This window comes from Sciurus vulgaris (assembly GCF_902686455.1).
Source record: "Sciurus vulgaris genome assembly, chromosome: 11".
Lineage (NCBI taxonomy): Eukaryota > Metazoa > Chordata > Mammalia > Rodentia > Sciuridae > Sciurus > Sciurus vulgaris.
Window position 1 is genome coordinate 75,993,599 of NC_136472.1, and position 18,067 is coordinate 76,011,665.

Below are 18,067 nucleotides of genomic sequence, written 5' to 3' on the forward strand. Positions count from 1 at the left end.
TTATTTTATTCATTTATTTAGATGTGGTGCTGAGACTCAAACTCAGTGCCTCACACATGTGAGGCAAGCGTTCTACCACTGAGCCACAACCACAGTCCCCTCTCCCTTTTGAATCCAAGTCAAAACACAGTCTTGGGGGGCTGATGTCTCTATTTTGGGTGATGGTGCCTCAATTTTTCTGATCTGAAGGGTTGGCCTAACTATCCATCCCCCCCAGTTACTAATGCGAAAACCTCTTGCTGATAAGTCCCCCGTATCAGGTGTGAATACATATTTTCTTAAAACTATCAATGAGGCTGGCCATAGGTGGCCTGTTAATCAAACTAGAAACATGAAGGTCTGTGACTTTAAGGAACAATCTGAGTTCAAAGACATAGCCCTTCTCCATAGGATTTTTACAGCAGCTCTTGCTCCCATCTTGGGAATGACGGAGGAGACCCTGGTGGACCTGACTTTTGGTTGTGTCTCCTGTCGTATGCATCGGGAGCCCCTCAGTCTCCCTCCTGCAGCCACATACAACTGAGCTGCAGGATTTGTTTGTAAGTCTGCAGCAAAAATCAAGAAAAAAGAACAGAGGAGCAATACTAGAGAGGGCGGGTTTCTGGAAATCAGTCACAAAGACTAGGCCCAGGTCATGGAGGAAAGGAAAATCAAGACTGGAGAAGCGGGGAGACTAGGCACCGCTGCTAGCCACGGGTTGGGGAAATGCCTGGGCTTTTAAATCAGATCAGTCTGGGTGCTAAGTCTAGCTCTATGACATCTAGCTTCTGAAGCTTGGGCAGGTCACCTGACCTCCTGAGCCTAGTTTTCTTCATCTGTGCAATGGGAATGCTAATAGCTACCCTGTTGATGTATTGGAAAAATTACCTGAAATCACAAACACTGTGTCTTTAGCACCCACACTGTTAAGTCTTGAGCATCCAGGAGGTGCTGGGAATCAGCATTGTTATTTTAACTACTAGTGCTGGTGTCTATTTTTGCATTTGAAGATGACTACTAGGTAGGTAGCACCTGGTAGCCTGAGTTTTGTTAGTCCATGATACTGATAACTGATTTCTTTCAGGTCTAGGGCACACTGGCGTTGGACTCCACTCCTGAGAAGCTCATTTGCAATTCCTAGTCATTTGCTGGCTCTCAAGCTGCATCTCACTATTGGCCCCTCCTGAGTCTCTGGAGCATTTTCTGATTATAAAGAATATCTGTTCAGACTGGACGGCCGAGTACTGGCCACACTCATTGCACACACTGCTAGTGGCCACTGCACACCCTTCAAGATGCAGCGAGAGATCAGAAAGGTCAAGTAAGGTCTACTGTCTATTTATCAGGCATGTAGATTTTGGGTCCTTTTGAAAAACAAAATTTTATTTTACAGACTGGTGTATTTTGAATTACACATAATGACTGGTACACAATTTGGGGGGGGGTCTAGGTCACTGAGGGCCTTAATTGGACCTGACTGCTTGTCAAAAACATCCCTTGCTTTGGACAGTATCCTTGGGGCCTGGCTATTTCTAAGAGCCAGGCATCCAGACCCAGGACTGTCCTTCCTTTGTTTTCTCCCTGGATCTGACTAAAATGACATGACTTTCTCCAGGAATCCTTCTCTCTCCCTAACACAGCTGTCCCATCACCTCTGTCTGAAACCAGGGCAGGTTTCTCTGCCTGTAACCTGGGCCTCTTCATGCCATGCTTCCTGATCTTGCCCAAATACCAACATGCCATTTTCACACTTACCCTTCCAGGATCCCTGTGTCTCACAGAGGAAGTCCACGCTCCCTGCCCAGTAGCACTCCAGGCCCTCCAGCTGGGCTGCTCTGTTTCCCTGTGTTCCCTCACACGCATCCTACACTCCATATGCCTCAGGCCTGTTTGTCCCTGTTCTGTCCCCTTCTCTTTTCTACTCATTCTTCAGATGTCAGCTCAGACAGTAATTTTTCTTGCAAAACTTCCCCAACCTTTTTCTCCGTGCATTGAGATCCATACTGGTCTGCATTTAGATTATACAACACTTAATGTAGTGGTCATGGCTATTTATTTAGGTGTCTTCTCCCAGACCCAGACATTAGTACTTGAAGGAAAGAGATTAGATTTTATTCATTTCTGTATTTCCAATGTTCAGCTTGGTGCCTTCCAGCCCATCACAGCTGCTGCTGAATTTAATGGATGGTATCGCCACTTTCAGCTTATTTAGGTAGTATTTGCATTCAAATTACTTAGCTTTTCTTTTACTTCTCATCTGGGGGCAGTGGTAACAGCACAGGTGTCCTATTTATCTTGAAATGTCCCCTGTGACTTACCCTATAATGTAGCACAGATTTAATCTTCCCTGATGACACTGATTCTGGCTAAATAAAGCACAGTGACCTTAGATCCTGTCCTGCAATGCCGGAGCAGCCTGATCTTCCAGCTCGCCTGTTGACAGCTCGGAGTCGGGGTGATTATTTCATTTCTTTGTGCATCACTCAGGATAAACTGGTGCTATCTACCTTGGCAGAAGATGGACCCCGAGGGAATCTGGTGGGGGGCCCTGTCCACTTAGATTAGCCCCTTGAGTTTCCAGTTCATGTCTCCTTGCACTGCCCCAGAGAAATGTCACTCATGCAGATTTCTCATAAGGGTGAGTTCCAGGAGATGGTGGCACTGGCAGGATTGTCTCAGTCTGTAAGAGCTGGGGCCACCTCTTTTGTGCTCAAGGACAGATTTGAGATTTGGTGGTTAGTTAAGCATACAGGAAAGAACATCAGTTGTGAACTTAAAGTATAGGTTTTAATTGGGGCAAGTTCTCTAAATAGGTCAGGTTGTAGGTTCCTCAGCTGTCAAATGATCAAGTCCCTGCTCTATTTTGCTCACAGGTTTGTCACCAGGATTAAGTGAAATTATCAATAGCCCTTTCCAGTTTGTAGTGTTCTTTGAACTTCTTGGGCTCATTTCTTTCTCCTGCCACCTGGCACAGGGAGTTGTCCCTGTGTCTAAGATGCCCACCTGGACTTCTAGCAGGCAGCAGGACAGAGCCACAGATATGACGCTCACAGATACAATTGCACCTGGTACCACCAATGGGTGCCGACTCTGTCTCAGACACTGTGCTACCACTTGACCTGCATGACCTCATTTTTTTCACAATTATCGTGAAAGGTATTTTTTTTTTTTTTTTTTTTTTTTTTTTTTTTAATTTCACAAAACTGAGGTTGAAGAGGTGAAGTGACTTGACTAGGACTACAAACTGCGAAGTGAATTTGAATCCAGATCTGTTTGATTGCAAAGTCTGTGTTCTTTCTGCTTCCTGATGCTGCTGCTCAGGGCCTTCCAGGCTCCACTGCCCTCATTCACCCGGGCAGAGATTCAGCCGTAGCACCACCTCATCTGAAATACCATTCCTGGACCTCGGCTTCTTCCCACTGGTGAACGGGCCACTTCCTTTGTGTATCTCCAGAGCGCCTAGGCAGATTATACTTTCAGTTATCTGTAGGCCCTTAAGACACTTCTGCTTAGTTGTCTGCCTTCTCGACTAAATCTTGAACTCTTTCTGGGCAGGGACTGATTTCAAGTTCTCAGGTGCTTCCCACTTGGCTGGTGTGGAGTGAGTGCTCTGGAAAGTTCTGCTGAATTCATGAGTGAATGAATGACTGAGTGAATACCTGCCTCCCTGACTTAAGGGTAATGATCTTAAATTGATGGTTCTAGACAACAATCACTTGGAAAACTTGAAGAAAAAAGTCTTACCTATAATAACTGAAGGGCCTGGACATCTACCTTTGAGATCTCTCCAGGTGACCAAGAGGCACAGCCAGATTTGAGAACCAAGGATTTTGAGCAGTGCTTTTCAAACTTTAATGTGCATATGAATTTCCTGGAGATTTTGCTAAAATGTGGATTTCAGTTTAGTGGTACATAACTTGAGAGTCTGCACTTCTGACCAGTTCTCAAAGTATACCAGTGTTGGTTGCCTTTACTTTGAGTAGCAAGACCTTGGAATACTCTGCAAACCACAAATGCCTTCAGGGTATTTGATGCAAGATGTCCTGATTCTGTGGCCAGAGAGCATTTCCTGGATAGGGATCATGTATGATCCTTTCTGATTCCCAATATCCTGAGCAAGGTTGGCACAGAATCATATCATAGTTCTATTCCCAAAGTTTGCTGCAGAAGTCTCTAAGGACCCACATTCTTTTCTAGTTCCTTAAACATAACCTTGGCCCCTCTGGAAGTGACATAAAATCTTAGAGGCCTTTAGGGTACCACTCCAGAAGTTAATGAGCTGAAGTCAGGTCTCACTCTACCATCTTTCAGGATGATGTAGAAAAGTTCCTAGCAGGTGGGAGCCCAGGAGTGTCTTGTGACAAAAAGTAATCTATTCCCAGCTTATGAGTGGGAATTCTCTTTTTGTCTCAGAGTAAGGCCTGCATCACATACAGGAGCATCCTTCAATCACATCAGGTGGCAACCTGGCAAGACCTGCCACACTGGTTCTCAGAACCAGTGGGAAGAGCTTGAGGGTTGGAGCCACACAGATAAGGATTCAAATACAGTTCCAGCACCCACTTGATAAAGTGACCATGGGCAAATTACATAGCTACTTTGAGCCTTGATTTTTTTTCATCTGAGAAAATGGGATAATAACATTGACTTCAAAGGGTTGTTTTGAGAACAAAGACTGCATGAAGAATGTAGATTTCTGTGCATAGTTCCAGTTCCATTAAAAAAAAGAGACATGCTCAATGAATGGTAAAGCTGGTCACCTTGAGAAACCTCCAGAATATTTATATTGGTGCATAATGGAAAAGCTAAGTATGGAGATGTAATATTGTCCTGACAATTTTACATTGTCAGGACAATATTACATCTGGGGCAGTTAAAGGCTCTGTTGAGTTAAGACATGCAGCTAGGTTTGAGGGAGACTTGAATTCAAGAGTATATCTAAGAAGATACTTTGAACATTCCTCCTGGACTTGGGGAAGAGATCTGGAAAGAGGCGAAGATGCTTGTTCCCTAAATGGGTCCACAGAGGAAGATGCCCAAAGGAGTATGGGTCTCTGTTCTGTCTGGGGGACAGCATGAGGCTGAAAAGCCAAAGGCAGAGATGAGCCTGCTCTGGGGAGCACACCACGTGTACACAGCTGACCTCGCCCCTGTGAAGCCAAGTGCTATTACTGAGAGTAGCTGAGGCAGCTAATAGATGAAGAGGACAAGACTTGAGAATTTCTTTAATGTACCTCAATATTTACAGAGGGGGACACTGAGTTCTAGAGAGCAGAGGGGATTTGCCAATATTCAGGAGCCAGATAAAATCAGAACTGGAACCTGGGTTTTCTGTCTCCTGATAGTCTTTGGAAAACTGGAACACACAAGGTATATTCCTTTTCCCCTCTACTTTGGCTCCCCTTAGAAACAGTTTATAGCACCTGAGAAAACAATGTATTGGGAGAGGGCAGGAACCCAGTTTTGAAATCATACCATGGACATATCCAAAGGTCACTGAAGATCAGAAACAAAAGAGACCCCAGTCACTGCTTTTTGCATTTATAGAGGATGAGACTAGAAACCAGAAAATCTGGGTGACCAGCCCAAGGCCAAGTGGCCCCCCAATTTCCCAGTTTTCCCCCTGTGTTTCAGTTGCTTTCCAGCCAGCTACCACCATGGACTGAATGCTTCAGTGTGAAATGCTATTTTTTTTTTTTTTTTCAGTACTGGGGATCGAACCCAGGGCCTTGTGCTTGTAAGGCAAGCTCTCTACCAACTGAGCTATCTCCCCAGCCCAAAATGCTATGTTTTAATCCAGGATCTTTATGGGAAATGGAATTCTGTGTTTTCTGCAAAACTGAAGTTGAGGGCAATGCATCCATTCACATCTCATGGAACATCTCTGTCTCTGAGAGGTAGGCATGTTTTCTATTTCTGATAATGCAAATCATGGAAGTAGTTTTATGTTTTCCTATTTCCTCTGCTGCCATGAAATCAAGTCTACCCTAAGGTACAATCATAGGTGTGTTTTCTCTTTTTGACTTTTGTTCCCACTCCCTGTTTAACTGAATATAAGGTGTGTCTTTGGGTGTAAGAGGACTCAATTTCTTTTGGGGAAAGATGGAGGCATCACAATCATCACCATAGAATAGTATATCATCATCATATCATCACATAGTTATAATGTTATGATATGTTAGTAATAACAATACATGTATTTTGTTATTGTTACCATTATTATGACTATGATGCCCGTTTCTGGAGCTCCTCCTCACGCCTAAAAATGTTGAACACTTCATAAACATCCTTTGTGATTCTTACACCAGTTCCCTTTGAGGGACATTTTAATAACCTCAATTTAGAAATAAGAACTCCAAGAAATGAGGTAATTCTTTCAAGTCCACCCAGATGGGGGGAGCTTCAGTTTTCCCCTCTGTAAATTGGATGTAATCACAGGGACCTACCTCACAGATGGTTTGGGGACAAAATGCTATTTTCTCTGCTACATAGTAAATGCTCTATACATGTTAATTATTACGATTTAAAAATAATACATAAAATTATCACATCTACTTGTACAGAAATGAATTCAATAATTATTGAACTTAGGGTCTCTCTGGCTCTTTTCATCATCCCAAAGGCTTTCTTTTATCCCAACTTTGCACCACCCATGCGCCATGTTGAAGCAAGCCACATGTGGGTAACTCGGCCATCTGAATCACAGCTCTGTCTGCCAGTGGTTATTTTTCAAATCACCCTAATGTGCAGGATCAGCAGACTGTTAGGTGGTAGATGAATGCCACAGTGATAGGTATCACTTCTCTTGGCATCTGACTAGACCCACTCCTGCTGGCTGCACTGCCACTGTGAATCTATGACAAGCCTGCTCTGTGACAAAGTTCCTATCTGGGGATGCTCCCTGAAGGCAGCCCCTGTGGCCTGCTCTGCCCTTGCTGGCAAACCTGGTGGAGTCATCACAGGGATGATCCCAAACCTGTGGTACCTGGAATGTCCACAGAAGCGCAAATTTCAGATTCTTCACCTGATCAAGGTGAATTTTCCATCATGACCATCAAAGTCACTCAGCACAGTCTCAATGGCCTCACTGATGGTGAAGATCAAGCAGACCATGGCATTCCAATTACCATGTCATGGTTTAAATTCCTTTCCCCATTACTTTGGTCTGTTATGTCCTCAGACTACAGGATAACTGCCTCACTTTGCCACAGATTCAAAGAGTTCAGGCTTTTGCCACCCACCGCCACCATTATTAATGACTTCCTCTTATTGCCACCAATTATCCCCGATCAGTTCCAATCACACAGGATTCCTTTGCCATTGAGCCATCTGAAATTGATGTGTGCAGCTTACCATACAACATGCAACAAGGCAGGGGAGAGACGGGAAATTCTCCACTGGTTGGCTTACCTATGTCTGAAATCTTTATTTCTGACAGAAGACAGGAGAGCAGGGAATAGAAGAAAGAATGAGGTGTTAGCAGCAGGGTTAGAAGCATTATTAGCAGCCTGAAAACTTGACAGCAATGCTACTGTACAATACTGTAATAAATAAAGACTTAGCAGCTATGACACTGATATATTTCATATTGGATATTACTTGTCAGTGAGTTCACTTACAAGCAGCTACATATCACAGAGGAGGCATGGTTCCTCCTGTACCCCCACCGCTGACTTCAGGAAAGAGGACTAGCACGACATATTCCACTGCCTTAACAAGTGTGCAGACAGACCGTAACAGTCTCTTCTCTTCCCTGTATGGAAACGTTCCCAGCAATACACAGGCTCACTGCTCTGAGTCTCTGCATCCTTGTTTCTTTACCAAAACATGGGGAACCTGCTCACAGTAGGAAGCAGAACTGGAAATATGCTCTCTCTAGAAGGGAGGGTATGGCAGAGAGAAACAGGCCTGGGGGAAATGATTGGAGGAAAATCTCTCAAGACCATATGTTGATTGATTTAGTTTTCTTTCCAAATTATATTTACTTCTTCCTCCACTACTTATTCACTGTCTCATATGAGCCTCACAACAGGGTGGGAGGGAGGCAGGGAGTTGATAGCTCTTATTTGAAAGATGTAAAAGTGGAGACCCAGGGGGTTAAGTCGTACAGCTTCTCTGCCAAGGTGAGCTGACCCCCTGGTCCTTGGCTCTCTCCATCATAGTACATATATGCAGCTGAATGAATCAAACACACTCAAGGATCCCTTCTTTCTTGATCTATGTCTATGCCAGTCAACCTCATAATAGAAGAAAGGCAGAGAATATTCCATGGGTGAGCTTCCTTCTGTCTCTGTGAGTCGGGGCGGATACCAACACTTCTCTTAGGGCCATGCAGTTATCAGGGAGCCACTAAACCTTGCCTTCTTTCTCACACGTATGCTGCAGAACAAGATTCTTCAGCAGAGAATATAAGACATTAAGACAAAGTGGTTCTCATTAGGCCAGATGACAATTTTTTGGTGAGGCAGAGCTGAGTAATGGCCTTCTGGATTTGGGTCTGCCATTCTAGAAGCTGGACCTTGGATAGACACTTTAAATTCCCTGAGCCTTCTCTTTCCCATTTATCAAAGGGTAGTAATAATAAATACCTCACAGAACTGTTAACACTTGGCAAACAGTAGGAGCCCAACCTTCCCCTGCCTGCTTTGGAGAGAGGCTTTCCAGTTCAAGGAACTGTGCTGCTCATGTGGACCTCTGCCTAGGAGACAAGTGGGTACTGCTCCCTAAAAGTTGTGAAGAAACTTGGTGCCATTTCTCCTGATAGAGGGGAGTGGTGCTCCCTTGTCACTAAAGCACAGCTTCTCCACAGCCCCAGAGCCCACCCTGTGGCAGTGCTTTGGGTCTCGGGAGATCTGGCTCAGGGAAGCACAGAGAACAATGCAAACACAGAGGCTTCCCCTGAGCTGTAGCTGTGTAATGCATTATCACTCATGGAAGAAGGGGAAAAGGGCGACCCAGCTAGTTCTGTAGCACCCAAGGAGCAGAGAGGCCCTGCCTGGGTCAGGCCTGTGGGCCTCACCTCAGTACTGCTCACTCAAGGGGAACTGCTGCTAACTCTGATGAGTGCTAAGCAAACAGGGCCAAACTTGGGGACATGGCCATAGGGGCCTCACCTGTCATTATGCCATCCCTTGTTTTTATAAAGACTCATGTGACTGATTTTACTCAGTTTAGTATTAGGGAGCAAAAAGAAGGTTCAATGGCTCTAAGGAGTCTAATTTTTGACTACCAGCAGGCTTTCCTGTCACCTGGATGCCAAGGACGTCTCCCTGTTCCAAGGGTGGCTTGTCTTCACAGTATATCAAGGGAGGCAGCAGCTGCTTGAGCTGGAAAGTGAAAAGTCAGATTCTGACAAACACAGTTCTGTCCTGTCCCACTTCTCTGGGTCAGTGGGCAATGTGGCTGGACCCTAAGATGGCAGGGGGATGTTATCAGGAACTTTGAGAAGGCACCACATTACATACCTCAGCTCCAGAATGTTGGTGACATTTCCAGAGGGGAAGATCCTGCGGATGTAGTTGAAGTCACCCACATAGAGGCTTCCGTCAGAGCCACAGGTGAGGGCCACAGGGGCCAGGAGCTTGTTGCCATCTGCAAGACCATTGCAGCTGGGGCAGGAGATGCTTCTCCGGCGCCCATTGCCCATGATGCTGCCAATGACTGGTGGCTGCTGAGAGACAAACTGGTTTTCCCCATTCCCTTTGTGCAGGATGCCTGGGACAAGAAGAGAAGAACAGAATTATCTGGGAGCAGAAAGCAGGTCCCTCTTCCCATGGTCAGCCAGAGTCACCTGATTTTGCAAGGTCCCCAAGGTCTTTGTCAACCACTTCCAGACTCATCTCCCAAGGCTGTGCCTCACCCCACACAGTGAAACCCAGAGGGACCTGAGCAGACCACACTGTTTTACTGATTTAATCATCATCATAACCCATATGATGGCACTGATGTGACTGGTATTGTAACAGAGGGAACAGAGGGAACAGAGCAGGCAGCTTACTCTAGACCACACGCATGAGAAGTGGACAAGCACTGGAGTCCAGCTCTTGATTGCTTAGCTACTCTGGCTCTCAAATGGGCTGCACATGGCTCAGTCCACATCTCTGTGACAGTGAGGATTCTAATTGCTAGGGCCCTTTCTCCGTTTCTATCAGTACCAATTCAAGTGTGGACAGTGTGACTTTTTTTCTTTCTGTAGCCCCAGGGCCAAGCACAAAGCCTGACACAGAGTAGACACTGACATATGTTTATAGAGATGGATGAGGTGCTCATAGTCTCCTCTCACCAAGATGGCGTCCAGAGACCAGGGTTTGTGTCTTGATCTGCTCCCAACAGTCTGATCCCAGATCTTACACAGTCTCCACTGCTTTAACTGCCCAGTGGCCTGATGGGGAGATTGACCTCAGTGACAGGGAAGCTTCCTCCCATACTCATGTTGTTTCTTTTTGTTCCACATCATTCTTTACCCCCTGTTTATTGTTATAGCCTCTAAACCCTGCCTCCTGCCTTCCAGCCTGCAGCCTGACAGGGTTTTGGCTTTTATGGGTCACAAGGAACCTCTCTCAAGTGGCCACCTGTTAACTTTGCCAAAGCCATCAAATGGATTGCTTTAATGTTTGATGTAGTCTAATCAATTGCTTTTCCACCTTAAAGCTGGTGCTTTTTTAGGTTTTAGGAAATCCTTTCCTGAGATTTTGAAGAAATTCTTCTATATTTTATTCATTAATTTTGAAGTGTTATCTTTCATATTTAGATGTTTAAAAAACTATCTAAATTTATTTTGTATACAGTGTGTATAGTACAAAGTGGGGGCTTAGCTTAGTTTTTCTCTACATATTGAGCAAATTTTCTGGGTATGTTTTGAAAGTACCCATTAATTTTCCACTTACACAAGAGGTGTGGCAGAAACTTCCAATTACACACAGTATCCATCCAATCCTCTCTTTCCCTCTGTAGCTACAGCAGTCCTGACAGCTAGCCTCTCACATGACTGCTGGAACAGACTATGACCTCCAGCCCAGTGGGCAGCTCCATCTGGGTCTGAGCTCTGGCCAAGGGCACACAGTGTGAGCAGGTGTTGAAAGGTACCCTTATAGTGGGAAGGGCTTGTTCTTCACCTATTCCTCCTCCTTGCTGGACATGAAAGCTGGATTTGGAGTGGTCACCTTGGAGTGACCTTGGTAAGGCCCAAATAGAACAAGGAGAGAGGATCAGGACTTCTGATCCTGAAGCTCTGAATTACCTGCCTCCAGTCTTGTAGGTGAGCAAGAAGCCAATTTTAACTTGTTTGCAGTCTGCAATTTTGGCTTTTCTGACACATATGGCCAAGGCTAATTTTAATTACCACTCACAGGTCAGCTCCTGAATACCTCACTCGGCCCTGTGGACTCCATTTACCTGTTTCTGTGCCAACATCACACAGTTTTAGATGTTACAGTTTTCTAGTTTAACTTAATATTTGGTAAATTTATTTTCTGTGTTCCTCTTTTAAAGATTGCCTTAGCTATTTATAAACCTTCATTTTATTATAAACTTTATAATTAGTTTGTCAACTTCCCCTTAAAACATGCTGTGGTTTTGACAGGCAAGCACTGCACTTTTAGATTCAGCAGAAGATACGTGACATGGTTACCATGAAAGAGTCAGATTGAGTTATTATCTGAGGTGCAGATGCAATCGTGGCACTTGCCTGCTTGAAACCTCTCAGAGGCTTGACATTTGCCTGTGGATGAGGTCCAAAGTCCTAATCTTCCCTGGGCTCCAGCTGCTCAGCCCCCATCTTTGGCTATTCTCCCCTTTATCTCATTCTCTACTCAAATCATAATGGACCTCCTCTCTAAGTACACTTCTTGGAGGCTTCAGCTCTTTCACAGGTACTGTGCCCTCTGCTGGAATGTTCATCCTATTTGAGACCCAGAGTTAATCCTGCAGACCTTCTGAGACTCAGGTCAGGCATCTTCTCTCCAGGGATGCCCTGAGTCATTGAGTGAGGTGCTCCTCCTGTACTTCCATGGTGTCCTGCACCTCCCTCTGTGATGGCGTGGTCAGTGAACAGCAATCAAATAGTCCCTTGAGTATTTGTCTCGGACCATGTAAAGTTTTAAAGCCTCTTATTTCTGTATCCCCAGTGCCTAGCACAGTGACAGGCTGAAAGCAGGTATCCAGCAGTATTTATTGGCTAAGCCTTCTGACCAACGGATTGCACAGGAACCCATGTAATTCAAAGTGTGTAATTTTTTTTTTTTTTTTTGAGGGCCCAAGGGGATATGAGACAAGGTCACAACTGGCCTGGCTCAAGGAATTCTATTTTTCCACTCACCACTTTGGATGTTGAGGGCATGATGCTTGTCCAGGCTCCATCCTCCAAGCTTGGACGCATCGATTTCATATCCCTGAAGCACTGCTGTTCTTTTTTCCCATAGGATAAGATCTGGGCAGGATTCATACTCATAACCCACAGAAACTGTAGGGATCAGAAAGAATATAATGCATGGGTGAGCAAAGCTTCATCTTTGGTCTTTAGACCTATAGCAAGGCCCTCTACTTGTCATTTGCAGAAGAGGAAAAAAAGGATCATATTTCTACCTGGGAACCAGAACCATGTGAAATATGGACAGTGATGCCAAGTCTTTTTTTTTTTAAAGAACAGTTGTACATTATTGGGAAAAGTTAAGCAAATGTATTGAATATTTTAAAAGAACCATGGTGAATTGATTCCAGGGAAGTAATCTTCAATATGGAAAATACTTTATGTACAACGTCTTCACTGCAGCATTATTTATAATAATGGAAATTTGAATTAATCTAAAGGTCTGAAGGAGGTGAGAGACTGAGCAAACTTAAGCATGTCCAATCCAGAATATTACACAGCCGGTGGAAATTATGGCTGGGAAGACCAGGTGGTGACAGGGAAGTGTCCCTGGAGTAATGCTCGCTTGAAAGGATTGGCTATCTTCCATAATCTGTGTGCTCACAAAACAGTAAAAACAAAACAAAACACTTGAAAAAAGAAAGCAAATTCAAATATTAACAAGTCATTGTATTTGTTTATGGGATCGCAATGACTTTTTTTCTACCTTTGTCTCTTTGTCGAATTTTTATGGGGAAGAAATCTGTACTCATTTGTAATGAATACATGGAAAAGAAGCTCAGTTGGGGTATTTTGAAAGCTGATGGTTGCTTTGAGCTTTCAAAACTTGCGAATACTCTGGCTTCACTTTTGTTTCACAAATCCGGGCCCCTCAGTAGGTCCTTGGGATAAAGGTTAAATACAGTAGGCTCCCTGAGTCTGGGTGTGTAAAAGCCCTGTAAGTGACTTTGGGAAGGGAACCAGCAGAGACAGAAATGCCATTTCTTCCAAGTATCTTTCTGAGTAGGAACTATTTTCCAGTGGGCAACTTCCTACCTTAACTACTGGGCAGCCCCTTATAGTTTCTTGTATGTACCATAATGATGGCTGACCAACTGTGGTAACAGGGAACAGGCTGGAGATGTCCCTGTCACCTCTTCCCCATGACTCTGAGTCACTGTATCTTCCACTGGTCACCCATGGCCTAGGAAAGTGAGCTCAGCCCTGAAATTTCACTGTGCAGTCCTTTCCTTTTTAACTGACTGGTGGATACTAAATATGCTCATTTCAACTGAAAGGTGTTTATTTTGAAAAGACAATAGATGTGGCTTGATCCTCAAAAGAGATCACAAACAGTAAAAGATGCTATATTTGCTCCCAATGCTCCTTTGTGGGACAGGTAGGGACGCAAACTATAGTGGAGAGCTGGAATAAATCTAGCTCTGCTCATTACAAGCTGTGACTCCTTGGGAAGTCACCTCACTTCTCTGCTTTCAGCGTCCTCATACAGGATTTTGGACTTGGGAGGCTGTTGTAAGGATTCACTGAGATGCTAATGCACAGGGGAGCACACTGCCCAGAGCAGGTGCTCGAGGGACAGCCCCTTATGTATTTCACGCTCCTGCCTTCCCTTCTGTCCTTCCTTCTTCCTTTCCTCCCTTTCATCCTTTCTAAACACAACATGCCTTCTCTGTTTCCTCACTCTGCCTTGGCAAGGCAAAGAGAATGAAACCAGAGCATGGTTCAAAGTGAGATGTTACTTCTAAGTGCTTGGTGGACCAGCCCCACGTGTTAGGACTGCTAAGGACCCACTCTGAGCCCTTTCTCGGACCCTATCCTGACCCAGAAGCTGGAAGAAGTAAAGCCTGCCCCTGGAAGCCCCAGCTCTCAGTGGGGCTGCTAGGTAAGGCCAGAGTCAGCTTCTGTTTTATCTCTAAAAACAGCAATAATAATGACAGAGAGATAACATCTCTAATTGGAAATAAGGTCATGAGACCAAAAATGCATTTTTGATGAAGGGACTATCTTAACTCCTGTGGCCCACCCCCCCCCCCCAAAAAAAAAAAAAAAAAAAAAGAAAAGAAAAGAAAAAAGAAAGCAGCCCAGTTTCTTAGGTCCTCTACTTTAATGATTTGGTGTAGGCAGGATGGCTGTCAGGTGGCCAGGCAAAGCCCACAGGTTGTGCCTTTGTGGCACACGGCATCTTTAGCCCATCACATACTACCACCACAGTGCTTTTTGAGGAGTGTTTGGGTTTTGTAGCCATTTTTAATGGTGGAATTTTCCACATTCAGGTCTTCCCGTATATTCTTTGATGTCATGGATGGTCACTGAGAGGCTTAAAGGGCAATTAAGCCTTAGTTATTTTTGATCTGAGAAGAGGAAGGGAGGAAAAATCAGCCAGGGAGGTGGCCAGGGTCACTCTGCAGGGACGGCAGGTGTTCTGCAGCAGATAGCTTACCGAAGGCTTCTGAGAGCCCAAGCACCTTTTGGTTGTAGACATCGGTCTTGTCCCACATGAAATAGTAGGACAGGTCAGGGGCAGCAGCAAACCACTTCCTGAAGAGGCGGCCCTCCACCGCCACCATGAGGTGGACCTTCATGAGGTTAAAGGGGATGGTGGGGTGGGTGAGGCTGATCCTCAGGACAGATTTGTAGCCCGGGGTGCGGCTGCTCAGGTAGCTCAGCCTCATCTTGCAACCAGAGATGGCGATTTCCTCCTGCAGAGCCTAGAAGGCAAGACAGATCACAGCAAGGGATGGTCACTGGATTGCTCAAGGGCAGGAAGACAGCCATTGCCCATGGATTCTGGTGTTCAAGAGGCAGAGAATGAAGCAAAGTGGGGGGAGGGGCGGGTGGAAAAGGGGAGAAGGAGGAAGAAAAAAGAAGAGGGAAGAGTGGAAGGTGAAGAGGGCCAGGGGGAGGAAGGGGAAAGAAAGGACGAGAATGGAGAACAGGAATTAAGGGAAGAGAAAGGAAGGCTGAGGGTTGGTCTCTGGGGCCAGCTCTTCCGTGGCACAGCCCTGCATGAGCTGCCGTACCTTGATGAGCCCCGGGTACTCCTCTGTAACATGGATGGCAACATGGCACTCCAAAATCGAGAGGAACACACATGCAATACTACGAGACACCTGGCAGCAGGCTGCCTCCCACTCACTAGCTGTGTCACCCTAAAAGACTCATGGAACCTCTGCATCCCAGTTTCCTCACTGGATTAGCACAGGGCTGGGGAAGGTCACAGATACAAAGTGGCCAGCATCTCAATGTTGTTAGGTAGGATGATGGTGCTGTGGATGAACCTGGGGATCCTGTGAAAAGAGGTCTTTCTCTCAGACTAATGTGGACAGCTACCTGAGCCAGAGAGAAAGTTTCTCAAAACTTTCTTAAAATAAGATGTTTCAAATGGTGTTCCTTTCCAGGGAAGTATGCAGAGGCAACATGAGGTTGACCAAACAAATTACCAGGCAGAGTTGAGAGTACAGCCTGGCAAGGACCTGCACTGAGGCCTCTGCTTGCCCAGAGAGGCTGGATGGGTTGCATGAGTCTCAGTGCACACGGGGTCCCCACCCTAGCACTGTGTCAGTTGAACAGAATGTTGGGGAAGGCAGTGCTTTTTCTGCAGGTGCTGTGGGCTCAGCCCAAGGAGGAATAGTCAATGGATGCCAGATGATCAGGTATGTGGCAAAAGTGGAGGACTTTCATCAACCTGGGGGCTCTCTCTCAAGAAGGGAACATTGGGCTGGGGAGATAGCTCAGCTGGCAGAGTGCTTGCCTTGCAAGCACAAGGCCCTGAGTTCAATCCCCAGTACTGCAAAAAAAAAAAAAAAAAAAAAAAAAAAAAAAAAAAAAAAGGGAACATTAAAATTATGGCATTTGCAGGCAAATGGATGAAATTGGAGAATATCATGCTAAGAGATAAGCCAATCTCAAAAAACCAAAAAACCAAAGGGCGAACGATCTCGCTGATAAGTGGATGATGATACATAGTGGGGGTGGAAGTGGGGCAAGAATGGAGGAAGGAGGGACTGTATAGAGGGAAAAGAGGGGTAGGAGGGGTGGGGGAAGCAAAAAATAAGAGAATGAATCAAACACCATTACCCTATGTAAATGTATGATTACACAAATGGTACGCCTCTCCTTCGTGTACAAACAGAGAAACAAATTGTACCCCATTTGTTTACAATAAAAAAAAAAGAAGGGAACATTAAATCAATCAAGGCTAGCATGTCCATTCAAGGGACAATGAATATTTTACCTTGTGTTCACAGATCAACTGGGCCTTTTTCTGTCCATTCCATAGACAGGTGGGAACATTTACCCCTACCCTGCTCTCCTGGACACAGAATTCTAGGGTGTGGGCTTAACCCAAGCAGTCTTCCGAAGTCACAGCTTACAAGTTGCAGGCAAAGCAGGTGGTACACCCTGGTGAAGCACAGGCAGGAGCCAGTGCTTTCCTGACTCTCTGGTACACAAGGTCCTTCTTGAGGGTACCCCTCACATTTTGCACCTGCCAGAGCTTGCAAAGACTAACCAATGATTGGACTGGCAAACCCCAGGAGTTTGTTTTCATGTATTTTGAGTCTGACAATAAGCAAGGTTTGTGCCCCAACTGGCCCTGTAGGCAGCTGGCCCAGGGAGCAGTGTAAAAAGGGTGCGACCTTGAACCTCATTTGTTCTGAAGTCCCTGCTCCTGGGAAAAATGTCTAGCTGGAGAGGAGCCAGGGTTGAGTAACAAATTAGTTCTCTCCAGCAAGTTCTGTCTTCACTGACAACCATTTCATAGGAAAGGTCAGCCTGGTCATTGAGACAGGAGACAGGTGCTGAATCTCTGAAAAGGAGTGAGCTTGCAACCTGTGTATGCAAAGAGACTTTTGCAATGGTTGTTTCCTTCTTGTAGGCTGGCGTTGGAAGCCACTCCACAGGGCACAGGCAGAGAGATGTGTTTGCTCAGCCAGCCATGAAATACACACACATACATGTATAAACTCTGCCAGCGCTGGGGCCATCCATTAACATGTGCATCACCAGGGTCCTCATTAGGAGGGAAGGAGACAGGGGCTTCTCCTGAACTTCTGGCTGACGCCTCTCCCCTTCCTCAGGCCTTTCTTCCTGCCATCGGAAACCAGGCTGAGGATGGTAGAGGACATTCAACTCAGGGGTTCTTTGTCAGGCAAGGAATCCATCTTGATTTCCGTCAGATTAAAATGCATCTTTCTCAATTACTTCCCTTTAATGATAATTAAGTAAAACACTTGCGTATATAGATTTGAGCCAAAGCAATCCTTAATTGGCATGAAGGCAGCGTGTGTTAAATAATCTTAATAATAATAATAGCTAAAATTTATTGAGCATTTACTAGGTGTCAGATGTGCTAAGTACCTCATAGATATTTTTCTCATTTAATCTTTATTATAATGCTAGCTATTTGGGATCCTGTGACTTATTCCTTGTGGTTCAACCTATTATTATAATACTTACAACAGAGATACTGAGGGGACACCCTACAGACTTGGGTAAAGGAAAGCAGAACTGTACTGGATGGCACCATGGAAAGGGAGAGAGAATTTACTGTAAGCCAGAGTGTGCTCGGCAGGTTGCAGCTGCTCACGTGCTTTCAGTGTGGAGGATGGGTGGCCCCTGTCCTGACACCATGCCTGCCGTGGGGTTTGGCAGCTGGATTCAGCAAAATGGGCTGACAGGATCTGATCCAGACTCCAGAGAGGTTCTTTCTTTCCACCATCT

At 45.3% G+C, this 18,067-nt stretch overlaps 1 protein-coding gene across 11 annotated transcripts in view; it reads right to left on the reverse strand.

The window, feature by feature from the left end:
• Window positions 1-18,067, reverse strand: part of TENM4 (teneurin transmembrane protein 4) — a 737,381-nt gene that overhangs the window by 46,999 nt on the left and 672,315 nt on the right. For all 11 annotated transcript variants that reach the window (XM_079105080.1, XM_079105086.1, XM_079105077.1 and 8 more), the window contains 3 exons: window positions 14,787-15,054; window positions 12,296-12,439; window positions 9,444-9,693 (listed from right to left, as the gene is read on the reverse strand). In XM_079105080.1, coding sequence (XP_078961206.1) covers window positions 9,444-9,693; window positions 12,296-12,439; window positions 14,787-15,054 — 662 coding nt within the window. The remainder of the gene's footprint in view (window positions 1-9,443; window positions 9,694-12,295; window positions 12,440-14,786; window positions 15,055-18,067) is intronic.